We start from the raw sequence: 24737 nt of genomic DNA, 5'->3' as shown, positions 1-24737 counted from the left end.
TAGTATCTGTATCATAGTGCTAGGTTACAATGCAAGGAGAAAACAAAACAAAAAAAACACGAATACAGTGTTTAGACTTCTGCAGAGACCACGGGGCTCTGCTTTTCAAAAGGATACTCCTGGATTATCAATGCCCATACTCTGTGATTTCTGATGGTCCTATTTCAGGTGCTTGGCTGAAGCTGTTTTCCAAGAAAGGGAGTCAGTCAGGCAAGGAATGAGTATCTTCTTAATGGCTCCTTGTTCTAAGCACAGAAGGAAGCAAAGCAGTCTTTTTCCTCTAGGCACCATTACTGCATGATTTCAGGAGGCAAGCCAAGATGAATTCAGTACTCCCGTGAAATCAGGGTGATTGTCTGTAAAACTGAGAGTATTTCAATACAATTCTACTGAAACACTGTCTGAACAATTGTATTTGCTCAGGGTTTATGTGTGTTTTCAAAGAAGTTGCATTACCCCAATCTTTTATTGTATGGATGCAGCTAGAATCACAAGGAAAGGGACCTGTCTTCTGCCCATTTTTTGTGTTTTTCCTTCTATTACCTTTAAGGAGGTTCTCTAGAATTGCAGTAAAAAGGCAGCCACATGAACTTAAAGAGGTAGGATACTGCAGGGCAAGCGTCCCTGTGCATTGTCAAGCAGAGCAAATCTCCTTCATGATGTTCAGGACTGTTGCTTGTGACTCTCTGCAGTAGGCTGCCAAAAACTAATCTTTCTTTCCATGGAAATACCCTCATTCTGCCTTTCTTCAACCTAGATAATCAGTTCAGGATGTCAATACTGGAGCGCCTTGAGCAGATGGAGAGGAGAATGGCTGAAATGACAGGCTCCCAGCAGCACAAACAAGGAGGAGGCGGGAGCAATGGGAGCGGGAATGGAGGAACACAGGTGCAGGTACAGACGCTGCTATGTAGTCACAGCAGCTTTATTCTTTCCTACCAGCATTTGTATTTGTTGGGGGTTGGAAAGGATTATAGCTTTTCTTAAGCAACAGGTCTTCTTTGTGGGCATCTTTAACAGTAGGTGACTTTAACTTGCATGTGCCGCTGTCTCATACTTCTGAAAGTGAAAGGTTGCCTGCTTAGGGCAGGTTGCAACTCCCGTCAGTGGTTAAAGTGGGTTGTGTGTGGTGTTTCAGTGCGTTTCTGGGACTGGGACCTTGGGCAGCTGCTTTGAGAGCCGCGTGGTGGTGGTGTGCGAGAAGATGATGAGTCGTGCTTGCTGGGCAAAGTCCAAACACTTGATCCATTCAAAGACTTTCCGAGGAATGACACTGCTCCACCTAGCTGCCGCCCAGGGCTATGCTACACTGATCCAGACCCTCATCAAATGGCGGTAAGACCCAGCCTGTTGGACTCTTGGGTGTCAGTACAGACATGGAAGAAGCATATGTAAGCTCTGCTTGCTCCAGGTTTCTAGTTGCCCTTCACAAACTGCACCTTTTGTCCCTTACAAACAACCAAGTCCCTGAACTTGTACTTGTCCCCTGTATCTTGAGAGAGATGAGATCCAGTCACTGGATATATCATGCTTTTAAAGTCTCTGTTGGGGGCACCATCTGTAGTATATGTGTGTCACGGACGTGTGTGGCCATTTTTGTGGTATGGTGCACTGAGTGAAGCTACAGATTTAGGAAATGGTTCTAACTTGTCTACAGAGCATCATTTGTTTTGTTTCCTCTCTAGCACCAAACATGCAGACAGCATTGATCTGGAGCTGGAAGTTGACCCGTTGAATGTGGATCATTTCTCCTGCACTCCTCTGGTAAGCAGCAGAAACTGAAACTTCTGGGAGAGTCTGAGTATTGTTCCCAACTTTTACTTCTGAATGTTTCTGATCTCAGAGATTCCTTTCTGTTTGAAGCTGGTCTGTCTCTGCAGTGGTTCCAGTGGGAATGACAGCTAAAAAACAATACATGCATTACTAAATGAGAAACTATCAGCTTAATTTGGCAGATAGAGGTTTCTCCCTCAAAGGAGTGAGCATCATGCATCTACTCCTCTGTAATGGCCTTTTGTTCATATAGGACATTTATAAAAACCCACTGGTGGTGTTCAAACATGGCATGGTTTTGCCAGTCAGTTTTCTGTGAGCTGAGGGTACAACTCCACTGCATTAACAAAAAGAGAAAGAGAAGGGAGGTCTACCAATGGGTCACTTGTTCTTTGTTTTTTCTTTGTTTCAGATGTGGGCGTGTGCCCTGGGCCACATGGATGCAGCTGTTGTGCTATATAAGTGGGACCGCCGAGCCATCTCTATTCCTGATTCCCTTGGGAGACTGCCACTGGCAATTGCCCGGTCTCGGGGCCATGTAAAGTTGGCAGAATGCTTGGAGCAGCTACAGCGTGATGAGCAACCTCAGCTTGGGCAAAACCCCAGAATTCAGTGCCCCTCAAGCACAGACTCCAGCACAGAGAGCTGGGTGTCCCAGTGGCACAGTGAACTTATTGCCTCTCAAGAGCCTCAGAAGGGAGTCACTGTGATTTCTAGTACAAACACAGGTAAGACAACCCTGATGGCATGCACTGCTTTGATGAGATGTGACATGTAAAATCATGGAGCAAAGACCTCACCTGGGTGGCAAATGCCACCTGTAGCCCTGCTGGCCATGCTTAACTGCTTTTTTTGTATACTCTTGCATAAGTATTGGGAAAAGAACCAGGAATGTCTGCTTTAGAAAGATGTGTGTATCTGAAGAACAATTGAGGTAATATCCTCCCTGGGTGACAGTTACTTCTTTGCATGTACTTGACACCCATACATTTTAGTGTCCTAGAGCATGGCATGAATTTCCACCTGCTGCTCTGCAGCAGAAGCTGTTGTAGCTCCTACAGCAATCACGTTGCGTACTTCGTTTTGACCATTGATCTGTTTGTTTCCAGAGTTGAGACGACCAAGATCAGAACCTTCCAGTTACTACAGTAGTGAGACTCAGAAAGATTACCCTGCACCCAAAAAGCATAAGCTGAGCCCTGAATATTTCCAAGCCCGGCAAGAGAAGCTGCTTTCCACTGCACTGAGTCTGGAACAGCCAAGTGTCAGAAAGCAGAACTCCAGCTCCAAGCAATCCGCCACTGAGACAATCAGCCCCAGTGAAGGGATAAGGGACTATGGCCAGGAGCTCTCCCAGCACATCCCAGAAGTTGCTGGGTACCGGGGCTCTGGCAGCCAAGCAGGCATCAAATGGAACCCAAAAGACATTTATATTGGTGTGTCTGCGGTGCAGGTGACAGGGAGCCAGAAGGGGACTGCTCTGGGGAAGGACACTGTAGCCCATCGGCTACGCCAGCGAGAGCAGATGAACGTGCTGATGATGGCTGACAGGGAAATGGTGGATGCAGAACTCTTGTCTTATAGGGACAATGTAGGGGATGAGGACTGCTTACCCCACATGGATGACTTGCAGGTAAACATAATCATAGCACCAAGATCGTCCAGTGTGAGACAACTCTCTGTCAGCCTCTTCTGCTCAGCCACATGTCCTGGCTGTGCAGAAGAGCATGACTGTGAGAAATTTTTGTGGAAGCTTTTATTTCTGTCAAGGCTAAGGGAAGGCCTGTAGGGATGACATCTTGGTGGGGGTCTGTTATAGACCACCTAATCAGGATGAAGAGATGGATGAGGCATTCTATGAGCTGCTCTCAGAAGTTGCATGATCGCCAGCACTCGTTCTCATGGGAGACTTCAACTTCCCTGATGTATGCTGGAAATGTAACACTGCAGAGAGGAAGCAGTCCAGGAGGTTTCTAGAGAGTGTGGAAGACAGCTTCCTGACACAGCTGTTACGAGAGCCTACCAGGGGAGCTGCCCCACTAGACCTCCTCTTCACCAACAGAGAAGGACTGGTGGGTGTTGTGAAGGTTGGGGGCTGTCCTGGGTAGGGTGACCATGAAATTGTGGAGTTCTCTGTTCTTGGTGATGTCAGAAGGGTAACCAGCAAAACTGCTGTCTTGAACTTCTGGAGGGCAAACTTTGACCTGTTCAGGACACTTGTTTCAGGGGTCCTTTGAGAATCACTCCTGAAAGGCAAAGTGTTCCAGGGAGCCTGGATGCTCCTCAAGATGGAAATTGTAAAGGAGCAGGCTGTTCCTGAGTCCCATAAGGCAAGCTGGAGCAGAAGAAGACTGGCGTGGATGAACCGGGAACTTCTGTTGAGACTCTGGGAGAAAGAGTATGTCTTCTGGAAGAAGGGACAGGCTACTTGGGGAGAGTACAAAGAAGTTGCTAAGATAGGCAGGGAGGAAGTTAAAAAGGCAAAAGTCCAGCCTGAACTCAGATCGGCCACTGCAGTAAAAGAGAACAAGAAATCCGTTTACAAATATATTAACAGTAAGAGAAGAACCACGGAGAATTTCCATCCTTGACTTGATGCATCAGGGAATGTGATCACTGAGGATAACGAAAAGGCTGAGGTTCTCAACACCTCCTTTGCATCTGTCTGACGGATCAGTTATCCTCAGGGTACTTTATGCCCTGGCCTGGAAGTTCCCTGTGATTCAGGTAGAGAATCATTCCCTGTGATTCAGGAAAAGAAAGGTAGAGACCTGCTCCTCCATCTGGAATGTCACAAGTCCATGGGACCAGACACACTCCCTCCCTAGGGTGCTGAGGGAGCTGGCTGAGGTGATTGCCAAGCCACTTTCCACCATCTATCAGTGTTCCTGGTTATCTGGAGAGGTCCCAGAGGATTGGAGGCTTGCTGATGTGACTCCCGTCTACAAGAAGGGCAGTACGGAAGATCCAGGGAGCTACAGGCCTGTCAGCCTGACCTCCGAAAATTGGCCTCTTTGCTTCACCTGCAGATTACCACCACAGGGTTCAACTGTGCTCAGGGCTAGCTTGGAGGAAGCAGGGTGCTGGTGAGCAGCTGAAATGGCAGGTGACTTCTCAGCTGAAGAAGTTGCTGCACTTTAAAGGGCAAGGAAATAAAGAGTGGAGAAGGGGAGAAGAGAGGCGGTAGGTTTGGGGAAGGAAAAATTCCACCAGTTAGGGAATGAGGGGGTTGGAACAGAAGTAAGACTAACAGAGTGACATGTAGTCACTGGAGGAAGAATACTCTGGTCTTCTGAGCAAAAAGAGTAATGGCAGCACGGCCTTGGCATATCCAAATATTCTTGTCTTGCTATGTTGCAGATTCTTTGCAAAACAATCTGTTTTCTGTTCTCTGCATTGAAAGTTCCTGTGAACCTTGGTTGGGTCGGGAGGGATACATAATTCAGAAGAGTTCCTGACAAAGCTGTGATTCCAAGGGCTTTAACTCCTCTCAGTGGTGTTCCTTAAAATGCCTTTATTGTCCTGTCATGATGTATATGCACGTTTTGGGGAAAGAGTGGAAAGATCACTTTTTCTTTGGAAACAAAACAGTAATGCATACAGCAAAGGTCCATTGACATGTACCTTTCACCAAATTTGTTAGGCTTCCAAAAAACACTCTGTGAAAAAGAGGTCTAGAGAATGTGAACCGCTGCTTTGTATGAAGAGACAAAAGCAAATGAGCTTTTGTTGATTTCTCTCCAATGCTGAGAAAAGCAGTAGACTCCAGCTATTGCAAGTTTGGGAAAAATGGGGTGGTGTGTCTTTTCTCTGAGATACAAAGCTGGGTTGTAACATGCAAACACAAGGCTCTTGTTACCAGTCAGTAAAAGATTGCTCTCCTTTCCCCCTCCTCAGGTGAATATGATGACACTTGCAGAGCACATTATTGAAGCTACGCCTGACAGGATCAAGCGGGAGAATTTTGTGCCAATGGAGTCGCCGCTGGTAGAGAGAACGGAGAGTGCTGCCATGAGCACCACAATGAGCTGGCTGGCCAGTTACCTTGCTGATGTTGATCATCTGCCGAGTGCTGCACAGATAAGGTCAGTAAGAGCTGAGAAGTTGCTCTGGGATTTTGGGCAGGCTGAAAAATGGGTGGCATGCGCTGATTCTTTAGCCTGCAAATTCTGTTTCTCATTGGCACTTGCTGCTGGTGCTCCAAGCCCAGCCACACCCTCATGCACAAAGGTATCATTGCCAACACAGCTACAAATTCATGGAAGAATAGGAGTGCATGCAAGAGGGGAAGTGCAACAAAATTGCAGTACCATAAGGTCTGACTTGTGACTTCTCTTCCAATGTCAAGCCTATGCAATACAGCACAGTCAGCCTTAGGAATGTGGAATGTTGGTTGGAGAGGGAGAGGGGAGCTTGAGCTTCTCCCTTAAACAGACAAATGTTGAGTTCCCTATCTGTGATGCCAGTTCAGCTGCTTTGTGAGCCAATAATTCCTACTGTGATTGGTATTTCAGAAGTCTGTATAGTGAACCCTTGACCCCTTCTTCGAACACCAGCTTGAGCCCTGCAGGCTCGCCAATCAGTGAAATAGCTTTTGAGAAACCCAGCCTTCCCTCGGCAGCCGACTGGTCTGAATTTCTGAGTGCATCCACCAGCGAGAAGGTAGAGAATGAGTTTGCACAGTTAACTTTGTCTGATCACGAGCAGAGAGAACTCTATGAAGCTGCCAAACTCGTCCAGACAGTGTTCAGGAAATATAAGGTATGTGGCCAAAACATCCCATGTCTTCCTCATTAGGTGTGAGAGTACAGTTTGGTACAAAAGGACACGTGGGTAATACCCACCCTTGGGATTAGGAAAAAAAAAGTTTGTCATAACCTTTTTAGTGCTCCTGGCACTCACATGTTGATGTTTACCCAGCATCTACCATACTAAGAGCATGCACAGCACTCAAAAAATCATATCCTCAAAATAAACCCTAGAGATTCTGGCAAATTGCCAGAAGTGATCAATGTAAAGATCAATTTTGAGGGTTTCTATCTTATATCAATTGGGTACAGGGGCGTCTCTAGGAAATGGCTACACCTGAATCAGACTATGATTAGGAAGTCAGTGCCCTGCAAATTGCTGTGAGCCACTTATGTTCTTACAATATCTGTCCTGTTTTTTGTTGAGGTCTGATTAATTGTTGCTGCTTTGCTTTTCCACACAGGGTCGTCCTCTCCGGGAACAGCAAGAGGTGGCTGCTGCTGTCATTCAGCGTTGCTACCGAAAATACAAACAGGTAATCAAGGAAGTGAAATTCTATGAAACACACAAGTGCCACAAACATGGCCCTGTATAATAGGAATTATCCCACTGTATTTCTCTTGTATGCTTTTCAGCATGCAGCAATGAAATACCCTGCTTAGACAAAATTAAAAACAAAAGAAAATCTGTATCCTGAGTCTTAATTCAGAGAGTGCTTCCTTCAAAGGATTTTGTTTGTGATGCCTGCATTTTTGCTGTGAGGTAGAGGGCAATAATGTATTCTACATTGGCCAATATGCATGCTATTGTCTGGTGAAACTATTCTCTGACTAGTTGCTTGCCAAATTTCATTGTGAAATTGAAGTTGGTTTTGCCTTCAATAATGGCAAAGATGAAACAGTTTTTTATTTCGCACATACTCAACTTTTAAACTATGGGAAGTCCCGTGTTTAAGCTTGATGCAGCTTGTTCCAGGACTGAGACTGTTTTCCAAACTCTAGTTGGAGACATGTTTTTAGGCTGAGTTCTCAACCCCAGAAAAAGAAGACTTTTTTTGGTGGAGGCTACAGCCCAGCTCCATATTTTTGCTGTACCTTTCTAGACTCAAGCTGTCCATTGCCCTACAGGCATGGTATATAAAACGAAAGGCAAGATGCTGTACTCTTTCACAACCTTCAAAAAAGTTTATTTGGGAAGCCTTTCTAGTGTTAGGTGACTGCATTGTGATTTACATTCAAACTTGTCACATGGCTGTCATTCTGGAGTGGTGCTTTCTGTAAAACTTAAATTCCTTTCAAAAACTTAATTGAAACTCAATTCCTTTCAAAATCTGCGTGACAAACTGTTTTGCCTTGGATCCTGGAATCACATCTTTTTGAAAGAAGATTTTTGGTTGGTTGGTTTTGGTTTGGTTTTATTTTTTTCAGTTCTTTATTTGTAGAACTAACATTAACTATGTATTTTCTGTTTCTCCCTAAGCTTACTTGGATAGCCTTGAAGGTAATACAAATACAAACACTGTTTTGGGAACCGTCCCCCTTGAGTCACAACCTTTCACATTCAGTATAAACCAGGGAAACCTGGCATTTAGTAAAATGTTTTAATAGTATCCACTAATAAATTCCTGTGGTAGATAAATCACTGACAAATCAAACCTCTTTTGGGAGTTATGCAGGGGCTGCTGTGCCACAGCATGTCAACAGGAAAGTACAATTTAAAAATTAAAAAAAAGTCTCCTGCTTCTACAGGTGCTCATATAAGCAGTGATGGGCTGAGGTGCAGGCAATTTCAAGATTCAAGAATGTTTTGCAGGCAATTTCAAGAGGAGAAGCTTTCCTTTGTTGCTACTTATTAACTTTATGATTGTTCCCTTGGCATTCAGGGAGCACAGGGGAACATTTATGCCACCCACGCAGCTGATGTGCTCTCCATTCTACCTGCCTTCCAAAGGATTTTGAGCATTCCTCTTTAAAACACCTAGGCCATGGATTCCTTAGACCACTGTCTCTTGTACTTTGCTGCTCTTGCTGGGGGCATGGCAGTTAATGACAACCTCATATTGTTCATGGCCAATAATTTTGTACTGTAAAGATGGATTTTCCAGCTGTGCAATGTCTCGTTCTTATCAGATACTGCAATCAGCTGAGCTTTTCTCAAAGCTAGCCAGGATGCGGGGCATGGTTTTCCTGGAAATAATGTGTCCTCGGGATGATTTTCCATCCTCAGCTTCCTCCAGCACCACAGATTTGTATCAGTTAAGTATTCTTCTATCAGGGCAGGAGAGCTGAGCTTCCTTTGGACTGCTGAACTAGCTGAGACTTGCCTCTTGGAAGATTAGGTCATTCCTCCATTTATCTTCTTCCCAGTTGGAGGGAAAGGAGGAAGAGAGGGAGTCTGGGGAGTTGTGGGTGGCCCAGAGATTCAGTACTTGGGCAGGTAGTCATCCAAGTGGGTCTTAGAGTTGAATGCAAACATACTGAGGTCTGGTCTATCCAGAGAATTTTCTCTTTCACATGCCTTGTTCCTCTGTTATGTTATTTTATCACTGGGATCAGCACAGGCTTATGGACAGATGAGAACAGTCATAGCTCACATCACTGTTTCATACTTAAGCCCTTCTATTCAGGGGTTTGTAACTCAGCCACAGAAGTGCCCTCTGGGCTTAAAATTGGAAGGAAAAACATCACCAGCTTGTGAGCAGACTTATTGAAAACAACTAATTTAAAAACACAATCTGGTCTATTTAATTATAAATGTATAAAGCAGGAGAAGAAGAAAAAAGGCAAAATATAACTGCACCTAATGACTGCTTCAATTCCAAAAAGTGAAATTTGGTAAATAGTGGTCTGTTATAATATTGAAGGGATTTTTGCTTTTGGGATGGTGTTGGGGTTTTTTGATTGTTTGCTTTTTTTTTTTTTGTTTTCCCAATAGACAAGAGAAGTCTATTAAGATATGCTAGGACATTACCTTATAGAGAGCAGTGGCTGCTGTGTCTGTGTCTCACCTGTCTGATAAAGTGAGCAGAAGTCATAGCTGATAAAATGTCCAGGAATAACAGTGCTAAAATGTTTGAAAGTGATAAAGCTTTCAAAATAACACTCTGTCATAATGTTAGTTAAAAGGTATGATTGCAACTTCTATAGATTATTCTACATCTCTATTAATCTTACAGAAGATGGCTTTTTAAAATATTTATGATGGTGTATGGTTTCTGTTAAGTGGCCATCTACCTGCACATTTTAAAAGAAAAGGGCATAAAATAAAGATTTGCTTTTAACGTGTTTATTCATGCTTTGTTTGAAATCACAGGGATAGAAATAAAACAGCAGTGCTACATGGAATTCTGAATGTAACTGCTCGTACAGATTTGCATGTTCAATGGATGCTTATTTATAGATTTCTAATGAGAATTAGTTTTGTCAATGATTTGTTTTGTTTAAGTTACATGTTATTCTATTTGAAAGGTTTGGATTTAAATGGATATATGAGCAATAAAAACTTTTACAGGATTGTGTTGCAGCACAGAAAAAGCTGTTTTAAGTTGGCTTTTCAAAGTTATTTGTCCTAAGGAAATGAAATAGACATGTGAACACCAAAATAGGTTCTGAAAGTAATTCATTCACAAGACACATTTAAGTGAAGACATTTAAAAAGTGTATTTTGTCTTTTGCTAATTTGTTAGCATTTTGGAATACTTACTCGTGATACTTTATTCCTATAGTTACTTAGATAGGTGTATTTTGCTGCTGTTGCTATGAGACTTGACAAATAATAGCTGCACAGAAATGAGCATCCTATACTTTTAATCAGATTTCTGCATGCAAGGGAAACTAACAGTTCATCTAAGTGTACTTAATTGAATTGTTTCTCTCTAATGCAGAACCACTCCAGTAAAAATATGAAACAGTGTAAACACAACTCAGGACTGGCTCCAGTTGCTCTAAAGTTGGTTGTGAGTGTAGTACAACTGGATCTGGCCATTAGTATGTACTCAGAGAGCCGCTGATGGCTAGGCGTTAAAACCAATCCCATCAAACTGTTCCATTGACAGCAAAACAGGTAGTTGCTTTCCTGATGCAGACCAGGTTCTGCACCTGACTTCATAGTTATTCTGGTTTGCTGTAGCCCTTTTCTCAAGGAGTTCCCAATCAGTGAGTAGGTCCTCATTTGCTTTATATCATGTCTTAGCAGTGCAAGTGGCCTTTCACTGTAGAAACCTGCTTCTTGCTGTTACTGTTTTGTTTTGTTTTTGGAACGCCTCAGCTTTTCTTTGTTTTTCTTGTAGTATGCACTTTATAAAAAGATGACACAAGCTGCCATTCTTATCCAGAGCAAATTCCGAAGCTATTATGAGCAGAAAAAATTCCAGCAGAGCCGAAGAGCCGCAATGCTGATCCAGCAGTACTACCGCAGCTACAAAGAATGTGGGAAGAGGAAGCAAAACCGTCGGGCAGCCACCATTGTACAACAGAAACTCAGGTGAGTTGCTGGGATTGTAAAGTGCTACCAGGATCTTTATATGACATCGTTTACACTGGTCGGGGTTGTGCTGTAGTTTAAATAGGCCAGTGGGATAACTACAGTGGTTCGTAGGATGATTATTCTCACATTTTCTGCTGTCCTCCACAGTTTTGCCTGTGCTTCAAAGTTGTTTTTTTGTGTGTGTGTTTAGAAGCAGTCTGCTTACCAAGAAACAGGATCAAGCTGCTCGCAAGATCATGAGATTTTTACGACGCTGCCGCCACAGGTAAAGCATTACCTTATGGTGTCTGCCCTTCAGTAGAGCAATTTAACAATATTCTAGTGTGTCAGCAGGGAGTGCAATGTAAAGGATAATAGAATGAACTCTCTACAGATCTTTTAATCAAGTAACAAAGCACAGCTGCTTCCAAGATACACTCACAGAAAGGAAATCTTTAACTTAGGACTGTTGCTGAAAGAGAATCATCATGTTCACTTCCACTGCTGATACAGTAAAGCAGCCAAGGTCATGTCAGGCAGACACAGAATAAAGAAATATTGAGTAAAAAAAAAAAAGGCAAAAGGTTTTTAAAGTTGGACTTGAGGATGTTGGGAGCAGGGTGGAGAGGGGATAAGCTCTTTGAAGCTACAGCTCATAACTGCTACACAGATCTGTATGCTGCACAAACTGTTTGTGGTATGTGGTAAAATGCAAAATGTGATATCTTGTGTATACCAGAAGTACTTTTAGTTTAGTCACAAGGGTCAATTGCTAGACTGTCATCAAATATAGTTTCTTTTTAATGTGGACAGGTGGAATGTGCCAGCAAAGTAGAAGTTAGTTCACTTTAGCCACTCCACACATAGTAACTGGGAGTACAGACAAAGACATGAAGATGAATTCTCTCCTGTCAGTATGAAAACGTGAGCATGCTTGCCAAAGTGCTCACTTGAAAAACGAGGCAGGTTGACACATGACGCTACTGTGCCAGTACTCTGCTATGTGCAGAGTGTCTGTCCTGATTTTCCAATGAAAGGAGCCCATATATGATCAGTTTGCAAACTGGAAATTTGCCTAGACAAAAGTAAATTTAGATGTTTCTGACTCCGCTCTCCATTCTCACCACACGCATCTCATCTGCTAGTAGGAGCTGGTCTGACCTAATATATTTTAAAGCATGTATAGTTCAGCCCAGTGATGTCTGAGAGTAAACAGAGCTCTGAGAGTCAGAGACGCATGTGATAAACTTGATTTTAGACACATGACTCTAGTGATGTGGAAGATTTTAGAGCTGCAGTTTGCAGGAAGTTGGCGTGGCTCATGTTGTGCAAGGACATCTTACCTCCAGGTTCAATGGCAAGTAACATGCAGATAAGAAAGAGAGCTTTATAGCTTCCAGGACAGTTCTAAATGCATTTGAAACAGCCACAGTAGATCATGAAGAAGCACACGTGGCTTTGTGCTCATAGTGGGGTGTATGGAAGGGACTGAAAGGTTTGTTTGATCGTGTTCATTAGGCAGCTTGTCCCACTGAATTAGACAGACTTGAAATTTATATTCTCTCAGATCTGCTTAAGGTCCAGGCAGTCCCTGGGGAAGCCACCTACCTGTTGCCATCTTTGAAGCTTATGGAGTAAAACTGCCAGGTGCTCTTACAGCTGACCTGCATACCCAAGTCCAGAGAATGTCACAATTAGTTTTATCACTGGGTTTCCCAATAATATCTGGAATGTGCAATGTACTTCCTTCATGCTCCATTAGATCTTCCTCTGTCAAGTAGCCTAGACTCTTCAGAATTGCCCATGGTTCCAGCAGTTCTTCTTGCCTTCAGCTCATTGCCTTCCTCTTTCTCAGCATCTCCTATTTCCTTCTTAGAGCAAGACCTACTCATCTGCATCACTGAAGTTTGCAGGCAAGACACTTCCCCTTTGCCTGTAGCCTGATCTTTCTTTTGAGCAGCATTGTCCCTGCTGCCGTGTACCTCTGGGAGAAGGGTTTAGGTCTTGTGTATTTCTAGACAAGCAATAAGAACAAGAATCAGGTGGGGGGAATCCATCGTGAGAAGGTGTTCTCTGGCTTCTGTCATGCTGCACAGAAACTCAAACTTCTGCAACAGTGCAGCCTTGTGTGTGTCTGTAGGCACTTTGTTAGAGATTATGGTGACTTGGGAAGTAGTCCATGTTTCCTGGTTAGGATGCAATAGAGGAAAAAAAATATTTCTACCGAAGATGTGACCGTTTCAAAACTGCCTTGCATTTTCTTCTGAAATTAAAACAATCACAGTCATGGACATGTACTTTTTCTAAACAATTATAAGGGTTTAAAACTGTGTTAGTGTTATTAATATTAACAGACGCAAACGTTTATCCAGGATCATTTTGTCATCAGCAAATGCTAAAATTAAAAGCAAAATTTCCCATATATGATAAAAATAGTGTTGAATCTGTTTGACACCAACATAACTTTAGAGAACTTCTTAAAAATTTGTGAAAAATTTGGGCCTCTTTTCCCATATTCCTCCTGCTTGTCAGAAAAGCTTGAAGTAAGCAGTTAAAAAGAAAGATTTTTTTCCATAGCAGTTGGTGCTCTGTGCATGTAGGCTAGATCTGTGATCCTGGGATGATGCCACAGGGATATCTCCTGGGCCCTTGGGCCCTCCTGGCTTCAGGTACTGTACAGAGTGATCTGGTCCTTGTGCTTGCTTGAGCTTGTTGAAGAATGATATGCCACTGAGGTTCATAGCCCTATATTACCATGTAGGATTTTGAAGGTAAATGGGTTTAAGTGTTTTGCTTGTGTAAGCAACTGCAAAGGGATGGTGTAAAAGTGGAAGTAATACAGATGTACTTACTAAACCAGACATTTACCTGTTCACTGTCTCAGCTGGCTCTGAAACTGTCCCATTTGCTTCCTCACCTGGCTGGAAGGAGCCAAGGGCGAGAGCCATGTGCTTTCCCCAGCACAGCCACGTCCTGGCCTTGGACCATTTGCGTTCTTTCCTTCCGAAGCCAGACTCTGCAACCTTCTTTCAGTGCTGCCCTGTTCATTGTGCATGTACACTGGGGTACTAGGTGGCAAGACAAGGTAGTTGGTTCCTTCTCATCTGCTGCTCTTCAAGCTTTCAATCTCTCTTTTTTTTTTTTTTTTTTAACTTTCTCTTCTGTATCTTAATAATTAGACTTATTCCTTGCTACTTGGCTTTTCTTGCTTACGTATTTCTAAAGATAATGTAATAAAACTTAGGATGTTAAATAAGTTTAAAAACACCTACATATATATATGCCTCATAACTTTGCCCTTTCAGCCTCCTATGTAATGCTCATATAGGATACAACTGATGGCAGTGTCCCCGGTACAATTCCACACAGTTTCAGGGGTACTGCTTTTGAAATCCCACCACAGACTCCTGTTGAAATGCTCAAAATTAGCAAAATCTGCTGTAAACAGGAAACTAAGAAGACCTAAAATACATCATCCATCCAAGCTCCTGAACATGCAGGGACAAGCCCGAAGAACAAGTGTTATTTATTGCTCTTTATCATAAAAATGGCACGAGGCTACTTGTTAAACCACAGTGCCTTGTCAGTACTGGAGATAGAAATGACTGATATTTTTGGAAAATCTGGGGGAGTGACAGAGAAAAGAGAGTGTATGCAGAAACATCAAAGCAGGATCTTGTAGCAGATGCCTGTCAGCTGATAGACAAGGCAGGATGTAAAAGCCACTTGCAGTCTGTCATACAGATATTGAGCTAAGTGAAAAGGCAGTGAATTCTTAAAGTTCAAAATTCAACCTCAAAAAAAAATAAATATGACTTTTGTTCACATACAGATTCTATTGCTGGAGTTTTACTGAGAGATTATCCTGTAGCCTTTATGCAAGGGTTACTCAGGCTTTCTCCTGGTAACCATCTGGTTGCTTACTTTTCACACGTTTTTTAAATAGATCAAAGTCTAGTTTAAGCCAATTATGAGAACTCTTTTCTAGGCTAACATTCAGAAGAACAGCTTAACTGATCTTCCTGTTCCATTTTTTTTAAATTAGCTTTTTGTCACAAATACCAAGTAGAGCAAACATGATTCCTGTCAGCTTGAGGGTCCGTGTCAGTGTGTGTAAATAGGTATGTCGGTCTTGTGATCTCTGATCCCCTGAGCTTATGCTTGTTGCCTGATCAGACAGTATTTCCAGTGTTTAGACAGTTAATGATGTGGTTGGAGCTCTTTTAGTAATGGATGAGTAGACATTGCTGAAAATCAGAAGAGGGATGTAAGTTTTGGTTGAGTGTATTCTTACAGAAGATATTGGCACTCTACTGGCTGAATGTTAGCAGGCATCATGAAGACAAAAGTAGTCATTCATCAGCAGCAGTCATTCTGATTTCTGATGCTCAGATGTATTTTTTCCTTTTGACTTTAAAAAAAATTGTTTATTCATCTGTTGTCATGTTGTCAAAAATCTGGTGAAAAAAATGCATCAGCCATAGCACAGTACCAACATGACTTGTAGCTGAAGTGATGGTTGTAGAGAATGAGAAACACAACCTTCCTGGCCTGATAGGAGAGCTTTCACCCATCATTGTTCCTTGCCCAGACCTCTCCATTCATTGGCATTTGGCTTTCAACCTAAAATTAGCTGTTACACATACTATGAATTGGCTTGTCTCCTGGAATACTGTCCTGTGTGAGACAGAATTAAAGGTTTACGTATTTAATGGTTTTGGAAAGAATCTGCCTATTTAGTGTTTTCCAACTACTTTAGAGCTGTAAGGAAAACTGAGAGCTCTGAAGTAGGTTTGGGTTATCTGAACTGAATCCATATGTGATCCAGGGAGATAATGTTCTATTTCTTATTCTTTCTCTGAATTCTATGAAAACTTCATTCTTCTGAGAAGTATCTGCACCATTGCTAGGCTGTGCTGCAGTGTTTTTTATGGAGTAGTGTTTGGCCTGAGTTAGAAATCAGATAGTTGTTGCAAGAAGGGAAAGCAGGATGCAGCTGGAAATATCATGGGGATGACAGTATTGGATTTATTTATTTCCTGCCCTAAAACACCTCAACAAAGGACTCCTCTTCCCTGGTAAAGAGGAGGAGTCCAGTAGGCAGGAGGTGGGAAGGACTCTCTCTCTCCAGGCAAGCAGAAGTGTTGTCTCCTTCTCCCTGAACTGAATCTCTTGGTAAGGTACGGTTATTGCCATGTGTGTGCTAATAGCTCTTTGGTATTGTTTTGCAATCTGAAGCCCACTGGTGGACCATAGGCTGTACAAAAGGGTGAGTGTAGCTGCCTGCTAGCCAGTTCCTCTTCCATTTTAAATACTTTTGCTTTCTGCTTGCTTGCATGGGGCTGCAGCCAAGATATGCCAGTAAGTTTCACCTCCATTAATTATATAAACAGAAACCTGTATAAACTAACCCTACTGCAATGACTAACACTGCTGCTTTTGTAACAGGACAGAGCTCTGCAGTAGATGTTACCAATGCATGAACATGTGAAAAAGGACGTGTACTCATCATGGGCATGCTTAGGCGGTGGTGGTGTTGGGATATTTTACAGTATCCAAATAGACTGTTAGTAGATCTTGGAACTTGACTGTGTCTGCATTTACATACCCTCAATGAATAACGATCTCCTTTGTTGTGAGAATGTAATGGCATTCAGGCTAGAAGCTGCTGTACAGGTGCAGCTTACACTAGATGGGTATTTGTTTCTCCTGGAGCCAGAGTGAAGTAGAAGAGCTCTTCACACTGTTTTTTTTCTTCCTAAGATGACTAAGCACCAATGCTTATCTTCCAGAAGTTGCTCTTCGGTAAGTTACACATCTGGTTACCTTGCCAGGGCCAGCTCTTTGCTACCCAACAGAAGAGTGAGAATACACCAGTGTTCCCATGGAAGGTGACAGTCCCTGTATGAGCAGAGGATGCTGTGGCTTCCAAGACATGTGTGCCTGAGTTGTCAGCAGGACTGCTCAATATCACTTTGAATTTGAGAGGCTGTAGGACAACAGAGTTTATATTCTTTGGCAGAAGCTGCAGCTGGAAACAGCACTGTGTTCATTACTACTATTTCAAGAGGAATTGTGTGAACTCTTGTTCTTGTAGCATTCAGAATAGAAAACTGAACTGTTGATTGCGGAGATTTACTGACCTTGAAATGCAGAGATGATTTTTACAATTTAGGATTGAGTGTATAAATCAGGCATAAGACTGCTGGAGGCATCATTACTAATTTAACTATTGACCCTAATAATGAAGCAATAACTAATGATATTTCTTTCAAAACTTTCAACATTTTCATTGCATATTCTTGGATTTTTACAACTAGGAATTTGGGTTCTTTAATAACAACCAGTGAAGCAAGAATGTCTTGAAATGGGAATAGAGGCCCAGATGTGCCTTAACTTTTTGAGTCCTTGATTTGATGGATTTTGCCCTGATGGAGGAAGAGAAACGTTGCTCTTGATTGCAGAGGCACCAGTGCTGTGCCAGAATTTGCTAGCCAGAACACCATAGATCCAGTTCTTATGGATTATGTTAATGTATGTTTCATCTAATGCAGGTTAAATCAGGAACAGTGTAAGAATTTCTTGCATTCCTTTAATGGTGGACCAACTGGATGGCTTGTCTTTACTAATCTGATTCTTGGGGTATAGTTAAGGCTGGTGCTTTTTGGTCTACAGTTGTGTGTATGGTTTCAAAGGCCTCTTGGGGGGGAACATAATTTGGTTTTGAAAACAAATCAGTTTAAGTAACTAAAAAAGAAAAAAGTCATTCTGCTTAGATACATCAACCTATCTTTGTTGTAAGGGTGTTAGTAAGTGTTGATCTCTCTTTCTTTTAAAAGTAGGCAAGTTTAATTATCTTTAATCTTGGGATCAGCTACCATATGCTATAGGACAGTAATGAATGCTGCAGACAAATGCTGATATTTTCTAGAGCTACCAGTAGAGCAGGACACACAGTGTGTACGAAAACAACTAGCATAGCTTCCAGCCTTTCCTGTTTTGCAGTTTTGGTGCTCTCTTCTCAGTCTTCCTTCTCTCCAGGGAATTTCTGCTAAACTGATGGGGTTGGCCACGTGCCAGTGCCAGATGTGGGTGCCTCTGCCCTGCTGTCCACAGGCTTGGGATGCCAGCAGAAAGCCCCGCTATGAGGTCAGGGTGCATGCTGCAACCCTGGGTGCTGCACAGGCTGGAAGCTACACTGCGTTCCCCACTAGCAGCACCATGTGTGTGTGACCTTTGCACATCAAACATGAGGGGGGTATATTTTAAGACCTTTGTTCCGTGATTAGGAAAAACGATTTAAACTTAAAATGTGCATACCAAAGCGGGCTAGTTGCATTCAAAACTGAAAAAGTGCAATGTGTGACTTAAACACAGACAAGTAAAGTAATTGTTCTTGTGTGCCTTTCCATTCAAGACTAGGAGAGTTGGAGAGCAGATGCATGCTGCAGTCTCAAGGTACACTAAAGCTGATTCATGTTACATGGTCAGTGCACCTAGTACAGGAGACTGTGAAGAGCAGTCCATATGTGAGACCTCAGTACGTGCATTTTGAAAGCTTGCTAGTTAAGTGAATGGTTGGTGGACAATAGTGAATATTCTGTGAATACATATCAACACTACGTGATGTGTTTGTCTTCTGTTAGTTCACATGTATGGGATGGAAAACAGCAGTGTAGCTGCTGTCTTGTATTGGGTGCTCTACAGGGAGACTGAGCACCCAGGTAGAATTGAAGAAGCAAGAGCAGGGTGCAGGTACACAGCTAGCACCCAATTCCCTGGGCATGAGCAAAGCCAGGGAAAGCCATCCCAAGGGCATGCTCCGTGGGCATGGCGACTCAGCTCAAGGTCCCTTTGACAGGCCAGTCACCAGTATTGGACAATTAGTTGTTGCACCTTAAGACTTCATGTTTGTAAAAGCAAATCAAAAATTACCAGAAAGCAGATTTACAGATTCTGAAGATTTAGTAGTATATGCAAGTTTTGCTTTGAATGGCAAATGATGTGGGATACCTCAGGAAATCAGGGAGTTGCCACTCCCAGGAGAAGGCTTAATGGCTAGGGCAGATGATCTGAAAGAAGCCCAGAACTTCAGTTATATTGTTCTTTGAATTGTGTGTGGCTTCACACTGTTATCTCAGGTTTCGTGTACAGTAACATTCAGCTGTTAGAACAGCTGTTGAAAGTTTTGGTAGAAGTAGAATCTGTGAGAAAAATTGACTGGATTAAAAATTTTAATCTTTTCTTTTAGCCAATGGCAAGAAAAACAAGTATAAGCAAAAAACTATTCCTATGTGTGTTCTAGTGATCTGTCCTTAGCTTTATTAGCATTGTCTGCAGTGGCGGTTTCTAGCACTGAGAGCTCTTCCAAAGAAAACACAGTAATGAGTTCTGTTTTACAGATAAAATGCTGTAAGAGCAATCCTTGATATCCTGTGGTAGTATGTGTCAAATTTTCTCATACTCCTCTGTTGGGCTTCACAGGGATGTCTGTTGGTGAAGCGAGGAGCTTATGGGAACAGCATTCAGTTGATATTTAATAATACAAGAATATGCTGCAGGCAAATGTATTCGTGTACATAGGTACAAATAAAATATACTGCTAATATTCTCCCTTTTCCAGTAGGTCAGTGTTTTATTTTTAAGGCAGTGGTTTGTCATTCTGTACATTCTTACAGTAGGACCCAGCCAGTAATGCAGGCATCTGGATTCACCTCTAATGCACATCACTGAAGAAGCATGAATCAGGAAAACGGTTTCAATCATAGCTTCCTGTGAAAGAGACCTTTGTCTGTAGTCCAGAATCAGGATGTGAACAGGAATATGTCTGCTTGAGCTGTTACCCCTTTTGCCTCTCGGTAGGCAGGTGATCTAGAGCAGAGCACAAGGAGCAAGTCTCTTCGCACTGGTGGCTGATCACTTCCTGCCTGCAGCAAAGCTTAAGTTTTCTCTGGGGCAGAACAGTTGTTATCGATGATAAGTAAAAAGGAATGTATTCATTTATGGCATCTTTCGTTTACAAGTAGATTCCCCTTCCCCCTACCTCATTTCTTATTTGATTAAATGCTGCTCTCCAGTGTGGGGAGTGTGCACGTAACACCTGAATTCATTTTCTCTGGTAAGTATAACTTTATTTTCTACCTGAGTAAACAACATTTCCTATATTTTGTTGTTGTCTGCATAACCTTCCCTTTCTTGGCATTTCAGCATTGAACCCCTTCCTACTCCTGTGCAACTAGGACTTCTATTTTTTTAGTATATTTTTAATATATGCTATGCAGCAGCAATTTCATTTAAGTATCTAGGTTTTTATGCGTCTAAATGAGAATGGGGGAATGTTATAAGGGATTGAAAGTCCCATTTGTTCAAGTTTAGGACAATGTGAAAAAAAGTACTGGGATATGCAACACTACATGCAACAAAATTTTTCAAAGTAATTTCTTCTTTCATTTACCTCTTGCAGGGGGTGAATGTGTTTGGAGCTCAAATGTGTGTGTTAAATTGCAGACCGCATGCTCTGGGGTGTCATTCTTATTGGGCCTTTCTGTCTTTTTTGTTTTGCAACCCAAATGAGATATCTGGAAAAAGGCAAGAGCTCCCTTTTCTTAAATGTCCCACAGGCTATTTCAGCTCTCAGAGCAACAGGTAACTCACCAGAAAGACATCTCTGGCTCCTGCACCCTGTCTGTTAAACTGATCAGCATTGCCAGAACTTACTGCTATAAAACACAGATTCATTAAACATTTTCCTGGCTGGGCATTATGGAGTAAATTTGATGAAGCAGCTTTGTGTTATGCTTTACCCATGAACCCATTTGCTGGAATTCTTTCTAAGTAGGCCTAATTCATTTGCTGACACACTCCCATACAAGACTCGGGGAGGGTGGGTGGGGAGAGAAGTTGCTGCTCGCTTCTGGGGCTGTTGCTTTCTACATTGCTTCAGCACATAATGATGCAACCTCCTGGTATGGTGTCCAAGTAAGTAACACAGTTCAAAGGGCAGAAGCTTTGTCTGGCTGGAGCAATCTGGGAACTGGAACATAGCCCCTGAGTGTCAGGGTTGGAAGCTCATAGGTGAAACCATCTTCTTTTCGTGAGTCAGTACTGTGGCCGTGATTCAGACACCTTAGCAGTGATCATCTCTGTTGCACGTGCTTTTTCCGTCCATCTGCTCTTCAGCAATTGCTGAGGGAATGACCTTGTACTTTAAAAGTGTTTACCATCTAGGGGAAATGTTATTCGAGGAGGTTTTTGCTGAAGGCTTCATCAGTGCAAAAGCAGACTTAGAGTCCTTGTAATTCTGTGCATGGTTTCGGTAGCTATTGAAGTAGGATGGTGCTTCTTGTTTGGAGTGTTGCAACAGACATAGCCTGATACCTTTCCTGGTGTGCTCTTGATTGCAGCCATGTTATCACTTGAACTGTCTTCACCTCCAGTCCCCATGTAATTGGAAGTGCTTTCAGAAGTGATCTAAACCAGCACACTGTTGCCTGTAGATATCTAGCAAGATTTGTATACCATCCATAGCACATGGCCTGCTGGTATGATGTGCTCTCAGCTCTTGGTTTTCTGTTATTAAAACAAAGAAGTCCCACTGTTTGTCTACCAAACTGAACTGGAACATCATCCTTCTCTGCTGCAATAGCCTGTACTGTTCTATAGAATCTGTTAGTGTGCTTCCACCTAGAGTAGTTTATTAATGCTTCTAACTATGGATGCTACACTTTGGCCCTTCTCCCCTGTCTGAATTTTGAGAGTGGAAAAAGAGCAACCAAGGTAGATTGTCTTCTAGCACAAAGGCAGTGCTATACCGTTCACTTAAATGCTGTCCTAGCAGCACTCACTCAGTAGATTTCTATTTTCAAGGGTCCTGATCTGTCCAGAGTTTTTCCCTGGCCAAATTACTTTTTAACTGCATTTGGAATTCTAGGGGCTTTATTACACAAAGGGTTAGCAAAGAGGGGATACCAACTCCACAGTCATGTTGACAACTTTACATTGCAGTAATGAAATCAAATCAATGTACCGCTGAACAAGGAACTTTCTCAAAAAGAAAAATGAAGTGCTAAATGAGGACTAAAAATTTGTGTTAAGACGCAGGAAGAGTTACAGCATAGACACTCCCATAAAGAATTAATTGGTTGAAAACAATTAGCTTTAAGTTCTCTTGGTATAACAATTCAGTGTCTTGTTTAAGAATACAGTTATTTAAAATGATAAATAAATTACATTAATCTGGTATACAGCTTAATGCATGCTCTGGTTCTGGCACTTCATATATAGCCCTTGTTTGGGAAAGAAGCAAGGCATTCACAGTACTTCAGTGCTTTCCAGGTGTCACTCTGCCCATGAATTTGCTCAGTTATTGGTAGCAGTTAGAGTTGCTTCAGTTCCACTCTGTCCGTGCTATGCTGCAGAGCAGGGCTGCCTTTAGCCTGCTCCCAGGAGAGAGGAGACCACCTTCTCTGGCTTCTTGGTGCCAGCCCAGGGCTTCCCTGGACCTTGCTCTTCAGAGCGAGGATGAGAGATCCACAGCTGTAGGCTGTGGGTCTTACTACCTACTGTGCAGTACACTATACAAATAAATGATTCCTATACCTACCTGCACTCCCACTTTTAATGTAACAACTGCCCAATTATGTATACTAAACACAGGTTGGTTTAATAAAAGCAAATGTGGTAACTTTTTGTAAGTTTGGATGATCATCATCTTGAAGCATAGGATTATAAATGCTCTGGAATATATGGTTTGTTTCAAGCCATTATATAGTAAGCAGCATCTTTCAGTAATGGTACCCATGACAGATTTTCAAAGGCTGTATTGAATTTCCCTACAGTAAGGTTACTAGTATGTTTTTGTTTGTTTGTTTGTTTGTTTTTTAAGCAGTAATTATTATTGCACTTGCAAAATTTTTATAAGCCTGAAAATCTGCAAACCAATGTAAAACACATTTGACCAAGGAAAGCATTGCATATTTCTCAATAGATCTGTACTAGTGCAAATGTTTGTTGAGTGGTATAGTAATTAACTTGCATTGGCATGTATGTTCTGTTCCAGTTAAACAGATTGAATAGGTCTGCACCAGTACAGATATTGCATGCTGTAGGTTGAAGTTCGCAGCAAAGCATGTCTTGCGTTCTTCCTGCAAAAGTGCTTTGTTAGCATAGACTTTGCATGTTGAAGTGCTAAACTAAGGTATAGCATGTCTTGGTGAAAGAGCCACCAGCTTAAATAATGTGCATGTTCTCAGTAAGATCTACACTAACAGTTTAATTTTACATTGTGGTACTGAAGTGCAACAGAAAACACTTGGAAGTTGCACTGCAAATCATGCATTAATGGATGGTATCTTGAACATGTATATAATCTAAACATTAAAAATAATTTACTGCACAGATGCATACATTTTTCTAGCACAGCAATTATTTTGGTCAACTGCTTCTAAGTGGTGCAGTAACGGAAACATTAATAACTTCAAGATAGACTTCTGTTACAAAAAAAGAAAACTAAATATACTAAAAATGATCGATTTGTCATTTGCGAGCATTTTCAGTTCACTGCAACAGCCCTCATGTTTCCTTTAATGAAAGGATGATGTGGAGTTAAGCAGGTAACGCCATAAGACGTCCTAACACACTAGGAGCAAACAGGGTCGTTGTCTTTTGTTCAACACCAAAGTGCTCACTCCCCTCATGTCAGCGGGGTCTTCTATATAGTACCTTGCATAAAGCCAGAATTTTTCAGAAAATTTCACTATAAAATTGTATTAGGAATTTTGGCTTGGCACAGCAGTACCCAAATAGGAAATCAGAACTGGTGTTACTGCTTGCTGCCTTGCCCTTTCCTCAGCCTGAAGATCGGAGTGCTTCCTGGCATCTGAGGGAGCTGTATTGAGACGTTCTCTCTGCCTGACTTGGATTTCAGAAGAGTGCCATAGCCTCTTAAAGATACGTCTTCAGGCTCTGAAAATGGCATGTGCATTTAGACTGGCAGAACCCTCTACCTTTCCAGACATGATATTCTCCAGTAGTTTGAGGTAAGCAGCAAAGGTCTGACCTTACTTGCATTGGTCAGCATGATTTCTTCATTGACTCCAGTTTCCCCCAGTTTCACACGTTAACATAGTGCCTATGAGTACTAGAGCTTTGAGTGATCTAAACCAGGGAGTTAAAAACAACCAGCTTCTCCTGAATATGTTTAACTGTACATGCAGAAAAATAAATTTAAAAAATAGTGGAGGTATATTTATAGGCCAAATCTAGAGGTCAGATTATAGCCTTCATCATGTTTTTGTATTACCAAGCTGGTGAAAGACACAAAAGATAATGTAAAAAGGCTACAAACTGACATTCATGCTGCTTAGCTCTTTTGACATCTCAGTATCTAAATTATATTTGCTTAGATTTTGTTAAATTAAATCAATTTTAGTTGGATTCTGTTTCATAGGTTTGCAGCTCTGACATGATTCTTTGCACCATGCCTTTGTTACTTGTCCTTTTAAGTTTTAGCTAGAGTAATTGGGCATGTACATACTCAGCTAAATCATCTTAACTTAAGCTGTCTTCTACTCCTTTTAGGGCGGGTCTCCCCTTGCAGTAAAGGAGGAAAGGCATGTGGAAGCAGGCAGGTGGCAGAGGTCTTGCACCATGAGAAGGAGCACCCTGCAGAATGAGGCAGAGCCAGGTTCCCCAGGTTCAGTTGGGCAACTACCTTCAGGTTTAGGGGCGGTAGAGGGAAGCCCCTTTGGATT

The 24737-nt window shown here is 42.1% G+C and overlaps 1 protein-coding gene across 14 annotated transcripts in view; it reads left to right on the top strand.

The window, feature by feature from the left end:
- The window catches only part of CAMTA1 (calmodulin binding transcription activator 1), a 323903-nt gene that overhangs the window by 295861 nt on the left and 3305 nt on the right, over positions 1-24737 (top strand). For 8 of the 14 annotated variants that reach the window (XM_068658402.1, XM_068658394.1, XM_068658397.1 and 5 more), the window contains 11 exons: positions 758-894; positions 1139-1335; positions 1686-1764; positions 2186-2501; positions 2883-3406; positions 5671-5858; positions 6288-6534; positions 6986-7057; positions 8002-8022; positions 10811-11004; positions 11198-11272. In XM_068658402.1, the coding sequence (XP_068514503.1) occupies positions 758-894; positions 1139-1335; positions 1686-1764; positions 2186-2501; positions 2883-3406; positions 5671-5858; positions 6288-6534; positions 6986-7057; positions 8002-8022; positions 10811-11004; positions 11198-11272 (2050 nt within the window). Of the gene's footprint in view, positions 1-757; positions 895-1138; positions 1336-1685; positions 1765-2185; positions 2502-2882; positions 3407-5670; positions 5859-6287; positions 6535-6985; positions 7058-8001; positions 8023-10810; positions 11005-11197; positions 11273-16224; positions 16256-24737 lie in introns of all 14 variants that reach the window. The other 6 variants (XM_068658396.1, XM_068658407.1, XM_068658399.1 and 3 more) reach the window with 3 other exon arrangements.

This window comes from Anas acuta, chromosome 22, assembly GCF_963932015.1.
Source record: "Anas acuta chromosome 22, bAnaAcu1.1, whole genome shotgun sequence".
Taxonomy (NCBI): domain Eukaryota; kingdom Metazoa; phylum Chordata; class Aves; order Anseriformes; family Anatidae; genus Anas; species Anas acuta.
The sequence above is the reverse complement of the archived record's forward strand: the minus strand, read 5'-3'. Positions and strand labels throughout refer to the sequence as shown.